Here is a 22,336-nt window from a genome sequence, read left to right on the forward strand (position 1 = left end):
GCGCGCACCATGGGGCCGCTGTGGCTCTGCTGCCTGCCCCTCGCCCTGCTGCCGCTGCTCGCCGCCGTGGAAGGTAAGCGAGGGGGGGGGGGCCGCTGGGGGAGGAAGCAGCCCCCTCCTCATCTATTTTTAATTTAATTTAATTTTTTTTTTTGGGGGGGGGTGGCATGCACATACACACACACATGCCGCACCCCCTTCTTAATCAACGCGGGAGGTTGGTGGTGGTGTGGGGGGGGGGTGCGAAGTTTTGGGGAAAGTGCTGCCCCAGGTGGAGGTGCTGCCCGCGGACGCCCCCCCAACCCCGACCGCAGCTTTGCTCGCACCCTCCCTCCTCGCCCTGCTCCTTCCCTCCGCCAGCCCTCGGACGAGGTGGGCGAATCTCGCCGGCACCCACCGCCGTGGGTCCCCCCCCCACCCCACACCCGCGGGTGGCTCGTGGGGTACCGCGGCGCCGCTGCCCTAGGGATGCTCGGGGCGCCTGCATCGCCGCGCCGGGGTGATGTTCCGGGGGCGCATCCCGAGCCAGGCCTCGGCGGCATCCCGGTGTCCCCCCTTCCCGGGTGGGGGGGGGGGGCGGCACGGCGTTGTCTCCCTCCAGCGAGGAGCTGGGCTCCCCCCCCAACCGCCACCCTAACCCAACCCGGGTGCTCAGACAAAGCCGAGCCGGACGGCAAGGTGGGGAAAGGCACCGAGGAGAGCGGGGTCCCCGTCTAGGCGACTCGCCTTCCCGCCGTCTCGGCCGTGCCCGCCGCCTTGGGTCGGGCCAGCGCGAGGGTGTCACGCCGGGTGCCGGCTCGTCCCCTCCACGAGCGCCGTCTATAGATAACCCCCCGGCCGAGGGGAGGCCGCGTCCGAGAGCGCCGGGGGGCCCTCGGGTGCRGAGGCGCCGAGCGGCGGGAGCCGCGCGCGCCCGCGTTCGCCTGGAACGTGGAAGAGGCACCATTTATTAAGTTGGAGTTTTGGGAGATGACTCATGGGTTGGCCAGCTATACGTCGTGATATTTACAATATGGGAGCTTGGCATAAATAGGACTATTTACGTTGCAGTGGAGAGCGTTAGCCAGCTACGCTATTCAAATGAGCCCGGTATGGTTTTAATTATGGAGGTGGAGCGGGGTGGGGGGGACGATGAGCATGTCCGTGGGAGCGTGCGTGTCCACGTGGGACGGCTGGCCTGATGGACCGGCAGCGTTGACCCTTGACAACGGCATCCRTGCTTGGCCGGCCAGGCCCGAGCCGGCTTGGCCGTGCCGGGAGTCAACGCCGTTGACCACAGTGTGGACGGAGCCGGGCGCCTGGTTGGGGTGATGCCTCCAACTTGCTTCTCCCCCGTGGCTGAGAAGATGCATCAGGCAGCGCTGGGAGTCGGTAGCTCCGTGCACCGTGCCGCTGGGTCTCCCTATGTGTCCTCACGGAGGCGAGAGGAACRTGGGTGACCTTCCCCATGAGCGGTTGGACTCGGACACGTCGTGGGTGCCTCCAGGGGTTGCGGTGGTGGCTCCCGGCATCCGGGTGGGCAACCAGCCGGTGCCTCCCAGCCTTTCCGCCCTTGCCAAGCCGCCCGGAGAGCTGGCGGGGGCGAAACGGCGGCCGAAACAGCTCCTGGGGCTCCCCGAAACGCCCGGTCGCGACCTCAGCCTGCGTCTCTCCAGGCTCCCTGGGTGCAGACGGACCGACCTGGCGGCGACCTACCGCCGAGGAGACGGTGTTTGGGCCACGGAGCTCCTCCTCGGCAGCGACGCTCCCCTCTCCCTTTTGGAGAGCGGGGCAGGGAGCTCCGTGCTGCCGTCGCCAGCTCCGACAGATTCCTGACTTATATCCAGGGCCAAAACGGGGAGAAGGAAGGTTCATTCAGAAAAAAAAAAAAGAAGAAAAAAAAGAAAAAAAAATCGCGCTCTAGTTATTTGCCCAGGGAACCTGCCTCCGGAGTCCTGTTTTCAGCTCTGCTACAGAGCTTTTCCGTAATGCCGGTAATTTCACTCGTCTCCTCTGTGCCTCAGTTTTCCTAATTACAAGGCGTAAAATAATACAAGTGTCTTTCCCAAGGGAGCTGCGAGATTTTGTTAATGAACGTGACAAAGTGCTTTGGGATCCGCGGTCGAAAGCGCAGTGAGAATACGGTCTTAGTCGGGGTGTGTGTGTGCGCGCGCGCGCGGTGTTTATTTATCTACATGCTTTATATTTCTCCGTACACTATATATTCACTTGCATTTAACAAACCGTAATTAGAAACAAAGCCGATAGGGAAGGCAGTATAAACAGGAGCACGCATGAAAATTGGAAGTTGATTACTCACCGGCCAACCGAACGCGCGTCTCGGGCTCGAAAGGATAAGGCCGTTTGGTTAAAACCAGCCCTGCTAGAAGGGAACGTGAAAAGAACGTAAAGCATAAATCAATACGGAAAACAGGGAGGTRGATGACAACGTACATAAAGCAGAGGTTAAGAATTGCGTGCAGTTGTGAAGGCAATTGCAAGGTAACATAGCTGCAGCTGAGAAAGTTCAGGCTTATAAGAAGGAAAGTTGGGTGTTTTTTTTTTTTTGTGTGTGTGCGTGTTTTTTTTTAAAAGAAAGTTAAGAACAAAGGAATCCTGGAAGGATCTGGATCCCGCACGAGTTGGTAACAGGACTGCTGTCACTAACGGCTCCTCTTTGTATTCGCCCTCGCAGACGCCGTGTGCGCCGCGCGGCCGATCCGTAACGTTGATACCTCCGAAATATTTTAGCGGGGGGAACTAAGAGTGGAAGTCGGTGTGGGTTTTTTTTGTTTTTTTTTTTTTTTTAAATCGGCAGCCCGGCTAACTTTGCACGCAAGGGAGGAGGGAAGAAAAAAAAAAACAACGAAGGCGCTCCTCACCCCTTTGGAGTTAACTTTTTCGTAAACCTTGCAGTGCTGGCAGGCTTCCCGAGGGCTGGAGGGAAGCCAACGCTGTGCCAAAAAATGCGAAGGGAGAAGCGAGATGGCCCTCGTATCTTTGGAGGTCGAGTCAGCCTCGCGGCCGCGCGGAGCAAGGCGCGAGCGGAGCAAGGCGCCGGAGGCGCCGAAGGGCCTCGTCCGCCCCAAAGTTGGGCTCGCTCGCGCCCGTGGTTAAACGTAGGTGATCCCCACCTGCTGAGGGTTGGTAAGTGCTGGATGGGCGCTTATTCCTGCGTGGAAAGCAGAGCGTTAGGCCGGGTGTGGGAACCCGTTGACGTCTCGCACCGGGGTTTGATGGGTGTCCTTGTGCCCGTGCTCACGTCGCGGCTGCGGGCCCATCTCCGTTCTTTGAGCAGGCTGGAGAGAGGACCTGCTTGTTCCTGCATGATAAATAATAAAATGGACATGATATATGTCATGTATATTATATTACATGTGTACATAATAGTATATTATATATTATATATAATATAATATATTTTAATGCTAAAATAGAGTCTCCTCTCTTGTACATACRTGGCCTGGGAGGTGACACAATCGTGGGACCCATTGCTGAGCCCTTCCACAGCCTCCTCCAAGCTCAAGAGCATTGCAGCAGGCTACCAATTAACACGGATCTGGACCCGAGTCTTGTTTTCTCCAGCGTTATCGCTGCTTCTCCTCGGTGGCCTCAGCAGGAGAAGACCTCAGCCATCTCCCTAGGGTTATGGGCCATGCCGTGGTGGTGGCTTTGACCCRGCTGAGCTCCAGGCAAACGGCTGCTGTGTGGGCAGCTGACGGGTGCTCGGGGCATCCCGTAGGCTCGGGATGCATCAGGACCGCGGGAGCCACGTGCTTACCCCAAGGAGCCCAGCACGCTCTGGAAAGTGGTGGCCAAGGTCCACCAGGGCAGGGTCGGAGCTGTAGGTCCAGCCTTTTGTGTGCTGGGCTTGCTGCACGTGCGTGTGTGTGTGTGTCTYGGGGGCACAGGCAGGAAAGCCATAGAAAAAGCAAAAAATATATATATATACATAACCCATAGGAGAAGCTGATCCAGACCAAAATGTTGTGCAGGTTGAAAACAAATTTTTGAACAAMTCGGAATGAGGCGCGGAGCAGAAAGCCTTGATTTTTGGATCAGTCCTGCCGCCGTCCGCGCGCTATGCTCTGACATACAGCCGTGCTGTCGACTCCCCTCCCCGGGCCTGTTTCCCGGGTTAATTTTTGACAAAAATGCATTCCTTGCACCAACCTGCCCCTTTGCATGGCTGGGGCGGCGGGGACGAGGACTCCTTTCGGAAAGCGAATTAAATCGGCGCCCGATTTAGACGTCCGCGGAGCTTGGGCTGTTCGTGCCTGCGGGCGCCTGGGAGCGGGTGCAGGATGGGCCGTCGGGAAAAGGGGTTGCATTTCTTCGGAAACCTCGAGAAACGTGGAAGCGAGGGCGGCGGGACGGGGGACACCGGCCCAGCTGATCTAATAAATATATCCTTTCCCCTTCGAGCCTTACTTATAGCCAGACCATCACATCCGTAAAAGCACCGGCACTTAAAAATACGCCGCAGTAGCATTTAACTTGGGCAAGAGGAGCCACATAAAAACGAAGAAGCTGGCTAAAAGGAGCGGCTAAAAGAGCGAATTACTKGCGATGGGGGGAAATGATAGTCGAGCTCAGAATAAATGCATGTGGCCATTTAAAATACGCGTTTGCAAAGACAAAAAAAAAAAAAAACCGTCTTGATTAAATGGCAAATTGAAGGAGGTCACTGGAGGTAAAAAAAAAAAAAAAAAATGTGGCCATTTAAAATACGCGTTTGCAAAGAMAAAAAAAAAAAAAAACCGTCTTGATTAAATGGCAAATTGAAGGAGGTCACTGGAGGTAAAAAAAAAAAAAGATGTTCTTCAGAAAGTGGAAGGGGTGTCCAAAAGAAGGAAACGGGAAAAAAAAAAAATCGTATACTCTAGCATGGTAAATGTAAAACCATATATGGCAGGCTGAGAGGGTTTTGAAAAATAACCGATGGAAAGCAATGAAATACCCCCTCCAAATCCCCCCCCCCCCCCAAAAAAAATGCCCCTTGCAAATCAGAAGCAGGAAGGCGAAATCGGTGAGGCCAAAAAAACGAGCAGAAACGAGCACTTTGGGGAGATGTGAAACACCTTAAAAAAAATGTTGCCCCCCCCCAAAAATGGCAATGACCACGGGGACAAGGCTGAGACACTGTCCCGCATTGGGGTGTCAGTAGAAGCGATTTTGGAGTAAATCGGTAAAAATGAATATCAGGACCAGAGCAAAAGAAGGCGGCAAATGGGACACGCATTTTTTAAGCGCGGCTCCCTGGGTGATCTAGGAAAGTCCAGCTCAGTAATTTTAGAGGAAGGACTCTCTTATGGATTAAAATCTGCTTAAAGAAGGGGAAACAAAGAGTCAGTTTTCCCAGTGGCTGGAGGTCAGCATGGGGCTTGTGCTGTGCAACATATTTATAAACGTGCTAGCAAAGGGTGGGAACTTTAAGGCAAGAAAGTTTGCAAATTATACTAAATTATTCAGGATAATAAAAACAACAGTTGTCTTTAAAATATTGTAAAAAGATCTCATGACACTGGATAACCGGGCTATAAAGTGGCAGATTAAATGTAGTCAGTGATGAATGAAAAGGGATTCACATGGAAAAAATTACCCTAAATCCATGCATGCACAGTGGCGGTCTTTAAATTACTTATTAGCATTTTAAGAAAGAGATCTTAAAGTCATTGTGGATAGCTCTTTGAAAGCATCCACTCAGAACTGGAAAAGGCTGGGAAAGGAGGATGAGGATGGTTGTACAGGCGAGATGTGTGTGGACTCGGGGTCTTCAGAAAAGATGCGTCTTGGGGGGTGCAGCAGAGGTGGGTGGGAGCACAGGAGGTGCGAAGAAGRAGGTGGCGAAGGGCTGACGATTCGTTATTTTCCATTCTTTCGCTCGTTCTTGGGCTCTCAAGTGGCGGTTTTCGGCAAGCACGTGACGTTGCGGAGCCTGCCGTTGCGCCGTAGACCGTTGCACCGTGTCCGCGCCRCCCGACTCGGTGGAGGGCGGCGGTAGGAGAAAGCGCCGTGCTCATACCCGCCGTAGCATCCCTCGAGGAAGGGTGTCCTCTCTCCTGAGCATCCGCCGATGCTGCTGCTGGAGGTGGGACCGGAGTCGGGAGCACCTTTGGCTCGGCCTCCTATGATGGGTGTGATGTTGGAGGTCTCCCACAGAGGGGACGGAGCAGGGATGGACCAGGAGTCCTCTCCTGGCTCTGCTGCTGGCTCCCCTCGTGTGGTCGGGGCTGGCTCCCGCAGCTCTCTGCTCTCAGCTTGACTTTCGGGACGGTGCTTGCTGCTCCAACGGCAAAGCATGGAGGGGTTCACGTCACCCCCGCGATGGAGAGCAAAGGGGAAAGGAGAGGCAGAAAGCCTTTGGGTGGGATCCGGCAGGACCTGCCCGCGCTCACGTCCCGGGTGCAGCTGAGGTTTGGAGGAGAGGACCGGTTCACCTTGGCCCGGGGTTAGTTTAGTTTGGGGGAAGAAAGCTAGGTTTAGGGGAGGTGGGAAGGGCAGAAACGCTTGGGGCCACCACGGATGAAGCCGACTCAGCCCACCTGGAGGGAACGGGGCTGTGCTGCCCGGCAGGTCTTCTGCTTGCTCGGCCCGCGGAGGCGGCCGGGGTGGATCCTCCCCGGCAGAGCCCGCGGCTCATCCCGATGCCCCGAGCGAGGCCGGGAGGGCAGGGGAGCGGAGCGGGCCGAGGGCGGCCGAGCGTGTGAACGTCCCCGAGGCGGAGGGGACGGTCTTAAGCCGCGTGGGCTCGTGCTAAAAAGGCCAGACAAAGGGAACAATGAGCTCCGCGGCCGGGCTCCCGGGCGGCTTGCGGCCGCCTGCCGGAGCCTGTGGGATGGGAGAGGAAGGGGGGAGCAAGGGGGAGGCTGCCGGGCTGGCTGCCGAGGGCTCAGTTTCCCTCTGCTCCGAGCCCTGGGACCCCCTGGACGGCAGCGCGTTGGCATGCAAACCCCATCCCAGGAAAGCTGCAGGCGAGTGGATAACGCTCCCGGGGTCATCCGGGACCCGTCCGCCCAGCAGCGGGCTGGAACGAGCCCTCAGCCGTGAGACGTGTCGCCCTGGCTCCCAGCGCACGTCCCCAAAGCGTGAGAGGGTCCTGGTTGCAGAGGAAGGGCCACCAGAGCCATGCCGGTGCAGGAGACGGGGTGGCTGCCAGAGTAACACGGCTTTGTGCTGGGAGCCCGAGGTTGAGCTCGGCTTGGGCAGGGTGCAGGTTCGCTGGTCGGAGCGAGCGCTTGCAGTAGGGAACAGGGAGCCATCCGGATGGTCTTTGGTCCCCGTAGGAGATCCTTCCTTTGGCTGTCTTCTACCCTTCTGAGCTTTCCAGGAGGCCACATGTGGGAACAACCACTGAACCAGAGTCCTTTGGGTTTGGTTTGTTTTGGTCACTGAGACCAAGGGGTTGGGTGTGATGTGTATGAGGACAAAGTGAGCAGGAATGGCTTGTTCAGACGCCTCCAGGTTTGTGATTGGTTTTGCCCAGTAGACCCATGCATGCAGCCCACCAGGGCTCGTGTCTGCCTGGATCTGCTGTTCCCCACTCTTTCCAGGCATGGGCCAATGGTGGGAAGGAGACGGCAGCATCCATCACACTACTGCTGGTCCCCGTGACTCTGCAGCTTGTCCTCCCTGGGTATGGACGTGGTGCTGCCTCTGTGAATTTGGCTTCAAGGCTCCTTATCTCATGGGATGCAACTTTTTCTTGCACGCTCTGCTTTTGGAGTAAGAGAGGTTATACATGCTGCGGCAGCTTTTTTGGGGGGGTGGGGGGAGGCTCAGAAAAATGCGCCTGGCATTTGTGGCCAGCATCTGAGCTACRTGATGGACTGCGTTGGGTAGGGGTGATGTGACTCACCAGTCTGACCGAGGAGGATGGCTTGCTCCTGAAGACATGCCTGGCGATGACGCCTTCCTGCTGTATCTACTGCCTGTTCCTAGGATGTATCCAAAGAAGCTGTTTGTGATCTTTAATAAGAGCTAAGAGCGCTCTGCATCGACAAATACGTGTGTAGGTGTTTTGCGCTTTGGATGCACGGCGTGACGGGTACGCTGGGAAGATCCGGACTGGGCCGTCTTAACTAGGTGGGTGCAGCAGAGGGGGGACGTAAAACGAAGCGCAAGGCGCTGGAAGAAACCCCAGTGCAGCGTGCGAGAGGTTCGCAGGGTAGCGCGAGCCCGCGAGCTGGCCCGCCGGTCTGCCCAGCCTGTGCACACCACATGCTTGGGCGTGAGCGAGACTGGAACACGCAAGGGGTCACGTCTCGTTGTGCGGAGGTTACGGGCGCGTTTTATGATTCGCTTTGCTCGTAATCCTGTTTCCAGGCTCCACAACTGCAACTCGGAAACCTTTACCACGAGCCTCACTTAATAAATCTTTGCCTTGTTTTACTTTTAAGCCTGCCTGGTATCGGGGGGGGGCAAAGCGAGCAGGAGAACCGCGGTGGATTGGGGGCAGGATGGATGAAATCAGGCAAGGTGTACGAGCTGGCTGGGGGCGCGTTGCCCGCAGGGGAAGAGGCGGAGGGGGCTGGCCAGGCTGCAGAGAGTTAATTGCGGTATGCCAGCTTCGGGGAAAGCATTTCCTGCGGCGCCTCTCTCCGGCAGGATCCCCGCCGTCTCGCGGGGTCGCTCGCCGAGCGCCCTTCGAGCCGCGCGGCTCGCAGGTGGCCCAGCGCTGGCTTTGCACGCGTTTCGAGCCTTTTTGTATGCACGGCTCACGAGCTGCGAGATACTTTGCGCTTGCACCTGCGTGCTAAATGCGGGCGGACCCAGGGCTTACGCTCCGCTCCGGCGTAGGAGCAGGCACAACCCGGGGAGGGATTGCGAGGTGGTGGGTTTTTTTCTTGTTGAGTGGAGAGCACTCGGCGCTTTCCCGGGACGTGGGGCCGGGCCRGAGGGAATGGCTGGTATGCACTTCTCCCTATCTCTTCGGCCGACGGCGGGTTAGGAGTTGCGCGGCGCTGAAGTGCGTCGGGCGGTGGAGAGGAGATGCCTGTCTCTTGTAGCGTGGCACCACGGGCTGCGATGCTGTGGTGGCCAAGGGGGTGGATCGAGGCAGGTGGAGCACACCAGGTGCTGGTGCAAGAGCCAGTTTGCAGCCAAGCCATGCAATACCTCCTTCTTACCCAACGTGCAGAGAGCTAGATAGCCCCGGTGTATCTGAGACCCTCCTGGATTTCTCCCCTCCTCGGTGCATGCTCGCGCTGCTTCAGAGGCTCGGAAAGGATCAGCGCAGAAGTGTTTTTGATGCCGCGTGGAAATCCCTTGACAGCAGACGCGTAGCAGAGCAGCAGGAGCACCGACGTGGGCTCGAGGAGCGGGCTGTGCCAGCTGCTTGGAGGCGAAGGGGTGCTGAGCGCCTCTAGGACGTGCCGCGTTCATCTGCTCTGCCGTCGGGGAACCTCAAAGCGAGTCCCGCGCCGCGTCCTCCGCCAGATGCAGAGCAGTCGGGAGCAGGGCAGGCACGGGAAAAGGTGCTAATTAGGATGTTGGCAGCGCTAGTAGGGGTTGGTGTCTGGCTAGCAGGAAGTGTCGAACAGGCAGCGCCGGGTCTGCTCTTGTGTCGCTCTCGTCATAAATCTCCGGGCAGCAGGCAGCTAGCGAGTCCGCAGGTGGGACGAGGCCAGCGCGGCGGTCCTGCTCGCCGCCTACCCGTCTCCGCGGCTTTGGTAGACCCGGTCTCGTCTCGTCGTCTCTGCACGCTGCGAGATGGGACCCAGCCCATGTGCTCCGGTCCTCGGAGGGCACGCAGCAAAGGAAGCGTGGCTGATGACGTTTGCGTCTGTGTGTCTGTCTGTCTGATGCCAAACTTTGGGCTTTCCAACCGCAGAGCTGCCGTGAGATTTAGCTGTGACTGACACCTGTTCTGGCTGCTTTTGATAAACTCGGATCCTCTGGAAATGCTGAATATACTGGCAGCTGCTCCCATTTGTCGTCTGCATCTCTTCTTCCTGGGGCTGGCCAGCGTGGCCCTTGCATCCCGCTGGGAGCTTGCCGAGGCTCCTCCTTGGCTCCAGCAGCGGCTGGGTAGGTCTTGCGGGCTCCACTGGTCCTCTTCGAAGCACAGGAAAGGCAGGAGGTGCAGGCAAGCCCAAGTAAGGCCATGCAAGGGAGTGAGTCCAAACTGGGGTCCTTCTGGACTTGGCACTGAGGCTGGTCCTTCTGGACTTGTCACTGGTGTGACAGAGCTCATGGGGGTGGCAAATGGACACGTACCAGAAGTTGAGGGTTACAGCTAGTTCTCAGCGTTCTCTTTCATCCTTCGGTGTTGCAGAAGCCTGCCCCTGCTTAGCCACAGGGCTAAGGGTGGTGGGAGGCTGAAGGACCCCCTTACTGGACTTGGTCCTGCAGTACTGCTTCGCTCTTCCCTGTTTCTTTACACCTCTTTGGTGGTGTTTGTCTAAGGGAAGGTTGGGGTGCATGGATGGCTTGCATTTTGCACTGCATGTCTGGAAAGAAAGGAGAATATGGGGGACACTGCTGGGGGCTGCGGTAGGTTCGGGGGTGGCACGTTTGAGGAACGACAGGCACCAGGGAGAGAGCGATGGAGCACGTGCATCTTTGTGGTATGCCAGATGGGGTGGCAGGGGCTGCCCACGTGGCCTCATGCCGGAGGAAGCGAAGCAGGTCACCCTCAAGTTCTCGCCCTGTAATTTGGGTGGCCTAAATAAGACCTGAGCTTTCGCTTGTGGGTGCTGAGCCATTGGAAAGCTGACCTAGCATTTTAACGTGTGTTTGGGAGGTCCACGGTGTGTGGGCTACTCGGGGAGAAGGGAGAAACTGGGACTTGCTCCGTCTCTTGGGTCTCCTGCTGAGGTCAGCTCTGGGTGTGTCGTCCATTGGCCTCGCGCTGAGAGGGGCTTGGCCCATGCCGTGGGTCTCCTGGGCATGCTGACAGCCCCAAAACCCCAGCTGTGGGAGGAGGAGAGCCAGCGGGGATCATTGGGTTGCAACGGTGTGCCCAACCCATCCCCATCCCACGGTAGTGGGCCGGGACTCCTGAGAGACRTGGTCAACTTGGCCCGTTGCTCCCCTCCCTTGGGTGCTCCAGGGTGTCCGGATGTGCCCTGCCCTTCTTGGCCACATCTGGATTTGGGTGTGTAGGGTCAGGGAGGACAGACAGCTCCAGATGTCTGAATGCTCTCTTCCCTGCTGCCGTCTTTCTCTTCCCATCTCTCCCGCTGTCATCGGGCATTCCTGCTCCCTTGTCTGGGGTATCTTTGACAGTACCGGGCTTCAGGATCCTGTACGGGCTGTATCCTCCGCAGTGCAACACAGCGCTTTGCAGCCGATAGGTAGTCCGTTGTCATCTCTCATCTTCATCCGCAGGGTTGAGTGCACTGGTTGGRTTTCTGTCAAAACTCGAATCTTGGTGCACACGGTAAATCTTGGGGTCTGGGCTCCTCTCAGTGCACAGGCAGCTCCTAGTAGAGTTTGTGCATTCCTACTTGTGTGCATGGCTGGAGTGAAAAACCACACGGATGTTAATGGGATCAGGTGATAGCATCCGAAAACACTCCAGAGCCTCCTCCCTTTGACTAGAGGAATGTGCTCTAGGCTTGCGCACAGCTAAAATAAAACTGCTGGCAAAGTCCCATCCCACATTAAATAGAGAGTCCGGCTGTGCACTGAGGGACACATCCCTCCTCTGGCTGTTATGGCTGGGGATATTCTAGGCAGGGCTCCCGAGATGATGATGTCTTTTATTTGGTTACGGTGATGCAGAAGAACGGTTTAAAATCAGTGTGATGGTAGTTTTTGATGCCACTTGCAAGCTATGCACATTCCAGAGCTTTAACTCTGAAGGCCACCTTGCATGGCGTTGGGTTAATGCGAACTTAGGGAGCGGAGCTGGTCCACCTGATATAGGTGTTTGGTGGTCCTGAAGGAGTTGACACATCACGTGACTGAGCCTTAGTTGGATGTCATGGTTGCAACTAAGCTGAAAGATGAATTAAAAAAAAAAAGTCTTTGTTTTATTCCAATTCTGTAACAACGCTATAACAATAAAATGAAACAAACATGATGTTCAAGCTGCCTGAAGATGTTGGCTCAGTGCCTTCTGAATCCTGTACGTTCTGCTTTCCAAAATTCCCACCCGCAAGCTCCACCGAGGTAGACCCTAGTGATATGGCGTCATGCGGTCATTAGATCAACTGTGGTCCTGCTCCTCAAAACTTTGTGTCCCCGAGGAAGAGTGAAAGACTCAAGGTCATGTTTGACCCTTTCTTTTGATGTGTTAGGACAGAGAGGGGTGAGTCGAGGGGTATGCATGGCCTGCCTCAGCTACCTGTTCTTTTCCTGTTTCCAGCTAAGCTGTAGGGTCTGTGTATGAGGGCTTCACCTGGCTTCGCAAGCCTGGTCTTCCAGGGAGGGCTTTGGGGCCTGGCTCCTGTAAGCTCTCCTTGCTTCAATGGGTGACCTTAGAAATGTCCRACAAGTGTTTTCCTGTGACTTCAGGAGATCTTGGTGGTGGAGCTGGGGCTCTGCATTGCTGGAGAGCTCTGTACAGAAATGCTTCTCCTACTGACTTAAAGTTGTGATGGCCATGTGCACCCAGAGCCCTGCAGAGCTGTTCTTGGGAGATATGTCCRGTTGTGTAACATGGGACATTGCTAGTAAAGAAATGCATGAAGGACAGCTGTGCTTGATCTGGCAGATCCTTGCAAGACGTGTACCTTGCTGGGTCGCTCCTCAAATGGCAGAAGTTTCAGGGTGCCAAATGGGGCAAAGAGAGGTGCTGGGGCATCATCAGCCACTGTGACTCCATGCCAGAGCTGGGCAGTGCTGGAAGTACCCATTCCTCCAGTCTCCATCCCCTAATCTTTATTTTCCCCTCAGACAGCCACATTCGAGTATCCTGGGGTTGGATTGTCCTGAATGGACATGGTTTCTTGGCCACTTGGATTGCGTCTCTGCCTGGGCTATTTTGGAGGTGTTCTGGATGTCTCTTCTCCCTGGAAGTCAGGCTCCTGGATGGACTTTGCCCGGCAGAGGGGCAGCTTGTTACGGATAGGGAGGACACACAGCTCGGGTCATCTCAGTTTAACATGAGATTGGCTCAAAATGAAGCATTTTAACCTCTCAAAAAATTTTGGTGTGAGATTTATCCAGTGCTGTAGGAGAGTGATGGAAAGTCTTGTGTTCATCCTGGGAGAGAGGGATATTGAAGGCCGAGGGGCACTTCTGAGGACACTTTCTGGAAGCACAGCTGCATCTCCTGCTTGCTCAGTCCTGGCAGAGGTACCTGCATCCTGCTTCTAGGACCCAAAATCAGTCCTCGAGGGGAGGTCATTCTTTGCTCTGTTGCTCTGGGCTGCAGCAAGGGTGAATGTTCACTGGAAATCAGCACAGCAATCGCCGTGTCGCTTTTTCATTGGTCTTTTAAGGTAAAAAAAAAAAACATTGGAGGTGTGAGTGGTGATGACAGGCAGAGCCCGCAGCGGGGTTCGCAGGAGCAGCCGTGTCACTGATCCTGCGGCAGGGCCCGGTGGTCTTTAATGCTTGGAATAGTTTCGCCGCTTGCATTCGCAGGGCTCTGATGGGGATGAGGCTTGCTGGTCTCCACGGTTTTATGTGCCATGGGACTGTGCCAACAGCTTAATCACAGCTGAACCGTCATAGAGCAGCATAAAAAATGTTGCAGTTGGGATTAGGTTACCCATCCCTCCTATAAAAGACTCTATAAACAGTCTATCAAGCCCAAGAATTCCTCTGTTGGCTGTGAGGTCCTTTGCTCTTAATGCATTTGCATCGACTGAGTCCCGGGGGGTGGGGGGTGCTGCTTTCAAGGAGCCCCCGAAGGATGGCTTTTCTGCTTGCATTAGTGGGGGGAACCCAACTGTGGGCTGACTTGGCAGAGGTGGTGTTGAATGTCAGTGGATCTGGCTGGGAAGGCAGGGGGTACGAGGCAGCAGTGACAACCCCAGAATGCATTGACAACAGCAGCTGCTCTCTCCCCGTTGCGAAGAGATTTTTCAGTACRGATTTACTGCTTGCCGGGGCGCTGGAGAGTACTGCCTAACCTTGGGGTGGACAAGGGCCTGAAAATTTCGCCTTCCCATCTTCCAACACACCTCAGACGTGTCTTGTCTCTGCTGTAGCTCATGTCAACCCAGGCAAGTTCCCAAAAGCTCTTGATAATCCTAAAACTCATGCTGGGCAGCCAGTGGTCTCTTTCTAGCCATGGTGCACTCCCATGTTCACCTTAATGTGTTAGAGCCTGCTTTGGAAAAGCCCCTGTTTAACATCATTCATCAGACCTTTTTGGGGGTGCTTTGATTTTTGTTGTTCACCCTTTCTGGAGCCATGTAGCAGGTAATGGAGAAACACACAGGTTGCCGTAAGGGTGTTCGTCCCAGTTGTTGCATCCTTGATGAGGCAGAGCTAGGTCTGTAGACAAGTCAGCTGTGTGCTGGGGCTGCTCACCTGTGGGACAGAGAGCACCTAGATGCTTCTGTATGGGACAGTGGTCATCTCTCACCTGGAAGGGAGAAGCCCTTTTTCAAATCGTGGTCACACTCCTGCTGTCTGAGCAGCGGAGAGGAAGGAAGAACAAATTCATGGGCATCTCCTGTGTAGTGTGTTGTCCTTGTGGCTAAGAAACAGTCTGGGTAGGCATCCCTGGTCTGCCTTGGGTCAACTTTTCTGGACATGCTTTACCCACAGCACATTAGGATGGATGAGTCAGTACATGCAGGTCATGCTCCAGCATGGAGTAGTTGTACGGGGCAGCTCCAGAGACAACCCCCCCCCCCCCCATATTAAAGAAGATGGAGTTCATTTGCACACCCCGACTTAGCCCTAATCCGTCACACTCCCRACAAGGGCACCAGTTGTGACAGCACTTCGGTGACGTGGACACCTGCTCACTTGGAACAGGATTGAAGCCATCCTGTCGTTTTGCACACAGTTGAACATCTGTCAGATGGGAACAGCTCTGTCCTGGTGTGCCAGAGTCGGGCTGGAAGCAGTAGCTTGCAGGGAAGAGCCAAGCTTCAGGGCTCTCACCTGGTTCAGTGTCACAGGGTTGCTTGGACCATTTGGAGTTTCTTCCTGGCTGGTGCTTACATCTCCTGAACTGCATCAGCATTCACTCAAGGGGTATTTACTGGAGGAGCCCGGGTTTTCCAATGCTTTTTTCAATGTAGCTTAAATTGTTTTAAGGATTGTCGTTGTCGTCCCCCGCCCCGGGCTTCCTTTGAAGGGGATTTGGTCAATTTGATCACCAGAACAAAAACTGGCTTTCCAATGCAAGCCCTTAGCAAGACCCCCCTTACGCGGGGTCCTGCAGAGGGCAATTCAGTCCACCTGCCTGGGATGGCTGTTTTAGGATGATCTGGCTTGTCTTCTGAGGCTCTTTTCTGTCATTACTCTCCATCAAAAATTAACAACTATATTAAAGTAAAAGCGTTATTTTTTCAGTSAGCTGTTGCCAGGGGAAATGAGTACCACATCCTTTACCTGAGGATGCTCTGTGAGTCTGGCAGAGTATTAGGTATTTCAGCTGAGCATTGATTTCCTTCATCGTGCTCCAGCATGCTAAAAGAAAGATGAAAATGAACCTGGGCTGGTTCCTGCAGATCCCGCTAAGATCCATGGGGGCTAGCAATGCTGAGAACTGTTCCTTGAAACCTGCCAGCTAATCAGCTCTTAATCCCTTTAACGTGTTCTCTGCAATATGAAGTACTGCTGCTTCATAAGACCAGGCAACGACTGGACTAGCGCTGGCACAGTTGGCTTTGCCTCCCCGTGCTGCCGTCACGCCTTCTGATTTCAGTAGTCAGAAAGCCTCTTGCATGTACATGGTTACTCTTACCAATCAAACTTGTAATCTCAGTGAAGAATGAAATCAGATTTGTTTGACAAGACCTGTTTCCTGTAGAAGTATGTTGACTGGTGTTAATTATACTCCTGCTCTTTAATTCTTTATGATTTGAATTGCATCAGCATTTTCATTATTTTCCCAGAAGTGATTTCAGGCTGAGCGAGACCTTGAATGCCTACAATTTCACCGTGTTGTAATCACAGTGCATCTACTAAACTTTAACGTTCTTCTGCACTGAGATGCTTCTATATTAGTGTCCTTAGGGACTTACCAGCTTTCCTTAACTCTTCTTCTCCCAGGCTTCCCCTCATGGGCTCTTAACTGCTATTTCTTGAAGTTTGTTGAAGTATGTTCAGTTTTTGAGTTCCCTCTCTCCCCCTTCTCTTTTCTGGAGGAGTATCAGCTTCTTAATCAGAAGGTGTCTCTCACCTTCATGTTCTCCACTGGTTGGTGGGGCTCATGGATCTGCAATGTCTTTTCTCCCACTGTTGTTGCAAGTAGTCAAGACCTTTTTGGATTCTGCCCCTGCCTTTCAAAGTGCTTCTGGCCTCATCTCTCCCCCTCTCGGCGAACGGCAYGGGGATACTCTCTAGAAACATTGCACTTTAAAGAGCTGTGTAGGTTTGTTCCACTGCCCAGTTATTAATGCAAACATTGATCAGTACCGGAACCAGACTGTGGAGCTTTCTTGAGGTTTTCTTCCAATTTGATGTTCGCATCTGGGTCCCAGAACCTGATTTTTCTAACTGGTTGTTGTCTTACAGGACTTTAGTGTGGATGTGGTTCTTTGGGCTTGTTTATGAAAATGTCATATCTGAAATGCCCAGAAATGAAGATTAGTGATGGTCGTGGGATCTCGCAGGTCCACAGTGCCCATTGGTCGCYGCTTGGTCTTGACACATCCGTTCAGGCTGTGGCCAAAATCTTAGCTGTTTTGTAGATGCTTGCAAATGGCGTGTGTGTTTTTTAAGAGAACTACAGTTAAATAGTCCTCAGATCATTAATTATGTATGAGCTAAGGAATTTTCTGTTATTCTCTGGGAGGAAACAGTTCTGTCCTCCTGAGGGGCTATGGAAATAACATCCTATTTTCCTAATTAAAAAACATACTGGCTGACCATGGCCATCTTTTGTAAACTAAGATCTGCAAGAAGGGAAACTCTGACTGCATATAAGGGGGTAAAAAATCACCCTAAAGCTGGTGCAGCACTGGAACAGGGCCCAGAAAGGTGGTGAGATCTCCATCCCTGGAGATTTTTGATGCTCAACTGGACAACGCCCTGAGCAGCCTGAACCAATTTTGCAATTAGCCCTGCTGGGAGCAGGAGGATGGGCTAAAAGCTTTCCAATCTGTTTTTTGTATTTTTCTGTGAATTTTGACATTTTTGTTTGGCACTTGGTCTACGTACTTAAAACCCACCACCCACAATGCAACTTTTTGTCTTCAGCCTTGCCGGACATGGCTTTTTCATTGGTTCCCCTTATCAACTTCCTTCACTTTTGATTGCTCGGGATAAAATACAGGTTGCCTGCTCAATCTGCTTCCATTTCTCATGTGTTTTCTTTGTATTTGCTGTTGTCACCAGCATGGTCTTACACAGTGAGATGGGTTTTGTGGAATTGTAGTTTAAAAAGTCTTCTTTGAAAATCCCTCGAATTCTCATTTATGCTTTTTGCCTCTTCTTCCTGGTTAACTCCGTTTGTTATTTTTCTGAGCATTGGGCAAAGACGTTTCAGATGAGGCTTGTCCTCCTTTTGGCCAGTACAGACCATGATCTCCACTGCGGGACAATTATTTGCTTCCAGTCCGCTGATTCAACGCTCTTTCTGCGTCATTATGAGATCTGAAACTGCAGATCTYGTGGTCTTTAATGCACTTTGTGCATTAAAATTATATAACAAGCTTGTCCTCACCGATCGCAGGGCATGATATAAAATAATGGTGACAGATATTGACGGGTACCGAAGGCAGCAGCGTTTCCAGGCAGTGTGAGGGGCAGAGATCTGGTTCAGGGACTTGGGTTGTTGGTTGTATGTCTGTTGGACTTTCCATCGCTTGTGTAGTTGCACCATTTCAAATCCTGACGGCGTTTGTGATTTGTGCAGGTGCAATGATAGCTCAGCTGAAGCCCACAAATTGTGACTTCTTCTCCAGCAGTTTACATTTGCTTAACTGCCGTGTGATGAATTTGCAGCGCAGACAAAGTCGTAGTCCTGGCTCTGGCTGATTAACATATCAATGATGGCGTATTTGGTCCCTCTCCTTTGTAGAAAAGCCGGGATTTGGAAGAGTCATGGTTGGAGGAGGCAAGAGCATGGTCTGCTGTGGCAGCTCTGCTTGGGCATGCTGTTTACTTTGCTCTCGCCTCTCTGCTGGTTCTCACTGTCCTCCTCCTCGGCAGCCCTGGCCAGACTCCCGTTTAAAGGAAATCTTTGATTTGGCTCTTTCTCCCAGAGGAGAAAACRCCGAAGGCCTGCAAGGCCAGGGTTAGCCCCCCTTGTTCTCCCTCGGCATTGTGCGTGCTCAGTTCTGCATCCTCTAAATATGCAAGCGTCCTGAATAAATGAAAGCTGGGAACTTCTGCGCAGAGATTGGTTGGCAGCTCGTGTTTTGGAGTAGGATTTTTGTCTCATCTGCGCCAGCCTTAGGCTTTGATGAGTAGCTGCTTGGCGAGGTCCCCATGTCTCAGAGCTCGGAGGCGTCCTGCACCCCGCCGTCCCTCCTGGGCAGTTGGGGAGCTGGAGAGGGGGGAGTCCAGGACTGTCTTTGCCTCGGGATAGGCGCAGCATTGGGTGAGGTGAATGGGATGTTTTAGGAGGACTGAACCAAAACCACTGATGGCTGGATCTGAGAGAATGTGCAATGAGGACGGACTTTGTGTCCAGGAAGGCGCCTTGCTTTGCTAGTGGATATGGACCTGCTGCCCTGCCCAAACCACCTTTCAGCTGAGAAGGGGCCTCCTGCCAGACATTTGCTGGTATATCATCCATTGATTTTTGGGCTGTGAGAGTTCAGACGCCTTGATGTATCATTGCTGGTTAAGAAAAGTCATTTCAGCATCCACTGAAAGGTGGGTGAATTTGCAGGAGGGATGCCAAGATGCAGAGTCTCGGATGCCAAGATGCAGAGTCTCGCTCACATCTATAAGCCTGTTGTTAAGCCTTCCTCATGCCTTGCTGTCTCTGCGCATCTGCTGGAATTCTGCTCCAAAACACAATACACAGAAAGCAGTGTTGTGKTTTTTTTGTTTTTTTGTTTTAGGATTACAAATTATTTGATGAAACAGATGGGCATCTTGGAGTAGGCAGAAGGGGCTGTGTTGTCAGTGGGCTGGGGTGGCTCCTACTTTTTTGGACAATTAATGTGGAGATGGGTCTTGATAAAGTAGTGGAGTGTTTCCCAAACTATATTTCCAGCCTACCGTTCTGTGGACAAAATTCAGAACTGTGTGTTGTAGCTCTGCTTGCCAGAAGAGAACATTGGGGTGGCAAACTGGGGTTTGGACAAGACRCCTTGCATCATTATAGAAGACTAACATTGTGCTGGGGAAGTGATTTCAGCTCCTGCTATGGCTCCTCACCTTGTAGGAGACAAAGATTTTCATCTCCATCAGTAGAAGAGAAATAACAGGGCATTTCCATCTCGGATCAGAGTGGGAGATGTTCTCCAACTCTGGTGTCCCAGTTCCTAAGCCCCCTCTGGCCCAGTCATCACAATATTCAGGGTGGCYGTGAATTTTTCCAGCCAAGTGTTGGCAACCTCCTATGCTGGAGATCCCTAACCTCTCTGGTGGCATCCTAAATATTTTTCCTCATATCCAGCTTGAACCTCCCAAATCACGATTTATATTTTGCAAAGGTGTCTCCTGAGGCTATGTGGCCATCCTGGAGTCCTTGCATCTGCTCACCCTTCTCACTTGTGGGATTGGATGCCTGCTGCTTAGCCGGGCATTGCCAAAAGCTGCATTTTCCCTTCACTCCTTTTGGCTTTCCCTTTTAGGAGATTGTTTTTTTCCTGGGAGCAGTTAGACTCAAGATTTAAACCATGTCTTGTTGTTGTTGTTGTTGTTTTCTTCTTACCGTGCCAAAAATGTTGATGGTATATGAACAACATTGCCCTGATGGCAGTGATCCCATTTGGCCATGGTTCCCGGTTGGCCCAGAGACCTTACTCCAGAGGTGTGGGGAATGAAGCACCTAGGAGGAGATGGGAGAGGAGCTAACCCRTGAGCTGATTCATCTTTAAGGCACGGCGCACAACATTCCTGCTGTGCACAACCTCTAAACGTCTGCAAACATCCAGCATACCTTGCAGGAGCAGCGCTGAACTAAACACTGAGGCACTGCAGAATTTCTCTTTCATCGTAGTAATAATTTGCGTTCGTCTACCAGCTTCAAAAAGCCTCTGAGCCTGCGAGGGGGGACTTCGTTGCAAACGGTGGTGCTACCTTCTCCCGCACGGCAATAGCTTGAATAATTTGGGAGAAGCGAGGAATTCTTGCAGAGTGGAGGATGTGGCCACGCTGCTCTAGGAGAGAGCTCTGTTCGCTGTAGCTTTGAAAAATAGCCAGACATCCTAGATCGGGGGAAAAAAATGCTGTCTCCACCCCTCCGCTCTCACCTGACGTTCTGATACGTTCCCATCGACTGCCGTGGTGTTTTTAATAGCCATTTCCCCGTGAAATCGGAGGGATTGCTGGCTGCGAAATATAAATGATACGTGCTAAATGCTGCGGTAATGGATTCCACTTGAAACGTCTCGGGATTGTGTATTTTTAATAAAAGCCTTTGGGAGCGAGGCTCGCGAAATGGAAACTCGCTGACTGGAAGCGGGGTCTGGATGGAGAAGGAGGGCCACCGGCGTGCGTGATTCCTGCTCCGGCTTTGCCCAGGCCCCAAAAGAAGTTCAGAGGCAGCAGATTTGGGTCCGGTGAGAGCTCAAGGCAGCGTGCAGACCAGGCACCGCGTGAAAACATATGTAACACGGCAAAAAGCACGTGGGGCAGCGCTCGGTGCTTTCAAACTGAGGGACAGATGAGTCACCCAAAGAGTTTTTAGGGAGGTAACTAGGGTTTTTCGAGCTGTTTAGGGGTGGTTCAGCAAGAGGAGGACTGCGGGGAGAGGTTCCCACGGCGCTCCGGCGAGAAACGGGTGTAGAGACCTCGCTGCGGCGCATATTGAAAGGGTTGCGAATTGGCCGGTCCTGGAAACGTACTGTAAGTGGGTCATTCCCACTTTTTGGGCAGCATTTCTAATGAGAGCTCTGTGTGCCGCAAGTACAAGTTTTGGAAGAACGATAGAGACAGGGGGGGAGGACGGGTTGGCTGCACCCAGGGCGATCGGGTGCGCTGGGTTCCCTGGACCAAAAACGTGCCTGGGGACGGCTGAGCCCCACTCTGTATCTGCGAGCGGAAAGCGCAGTCCACGGATATGTTATAGGAGATGCTATCCTGGAAATCTCCAGCTCCGAAGGGACATTAGCGGTCAAAGTGCAGCCCTGTTGCAAACGCACTTCCCTGGCTTAAAAGAGCTAACCAAAAGCCCTGCGTGATAAGCAAGAAAATATCAGCGTGTCCTTTTGCGGTGACACAGAGGCCAGCTTTGGATGCTGTGCCCGTTTCTGGTGTTCGCACTGGAAAGAGAATCAAAATCGGAGATTAAAAAAAAAATAATAATAATAATAATAATAATAAGCTACAGTCATGACTCAAGGTATGGAAAAGCTGCCTGTTGTTTGGTTTAACCAGAAAATTAGGGAGCATCTTCTCCGCCACGTCTGTCGGTACCGGCCTGGAGGAAAGGTTGTTAATAGTGAAGGTCTGTTTAATTTAGCAGGGCAGGACTCTGCGGCTGGGAAGCAGGGCTAATTCGGCCTAGTAAAGAGGAGCATGTTTTTAATAACGTGCCTAATTAACCGTGCAACAGCTCACCCAGGGATGTAGTCGATTCGCTATTGCTTAGCGCAAGCGCTGCGGGGAGGGTCAAAGCCCTGCGTGCCCGCTCGCGAGCATCGCGCCATCGCTGTAGCGAGCGCTGTCGGGGCTCTGCTCCCCGGGTGCCGTCTCGGGGAAGCTGCAGGCGCCACGTTTTCGGGGGCGGCCGTGCTCCTCGGGCGCCCTGTCTCGCTACCCGTGCCTCTGCAATGCAAATTTTCGCCGCTTTGGGGGACTTTGCTGAGGCAGCAGTGCTGGGCGGTTTACGCGAGGCAGGGACGTCTCAGCGGTAACCGAATTGGGGTCTTTTATTTTGGCCTGAGTGACCCTTTTGGGCAAATTTGCATCATTTGAAGGGGAAAAAAAGCACACGTGTGCTAATCCTGAGGGCAGTGTGAGCACCGACGTGCTCATCACGTAGCCGGCACCGGCCCATTGCCCTCTCTCTGCCCGCTTAGGTGCAGGGATGGGCGTCGAGGAGTCTCACCTCGCACTTTTATTTTCTTCCTTTCCTTCTTTCTTTCTTCCTTTCCTTCTTTCTTTCTTCCTTTCCTTCTTTCTTTCTTCCTTTCCTTCTTTCTTTCTTCCTTTCCTT

At 53.3% G+C, this 22,336-nt stretch overlaps 1 protein-coding gene across 3 annotated transcripts in view; it reads left to right on the forward strand.

Moving 5' to 3' along the window:
* Nucleotides 1-8: 8 nt before the first annotated feature.
* Nucleotides 9-22,336, forward strand: part of EPHB2 (EPH receptor B2) — a 125,875-nt gene continuing 103,547 nt past the window's right edge. For all 3 annotated transcript variants that reach the window (XM_026067381.1, XM_026067380.1, XM_026067382.1), the window contains exon 1: nucleotides 9-73. In XM_026067381.1, the coding sequence (XP_025923166.1) occupies nucleotides 10-73 (64 nt within the window). In that variant the 5' untranslated portion in view covers nucleotide 9. The remainder of the gene's footprint in view (nucleotides 74-22,336) is intronic.

Source organism: Apteryx rowi, unplaced genomic scaffold, assembly GCF_003343035.1.
Source record: "Apteryx rowi isolate R43461 unplaced genomic scaffold, aptRow1 scaffold_259, whole genome shotgun sequence".
In the NCBI taxonomy this organism is placed as follows: Eukaryota; Metazoa; Chordata; class Aves; order Apterygiformes; family Apterygidae; genus Apteryx; species Apteryx rowi.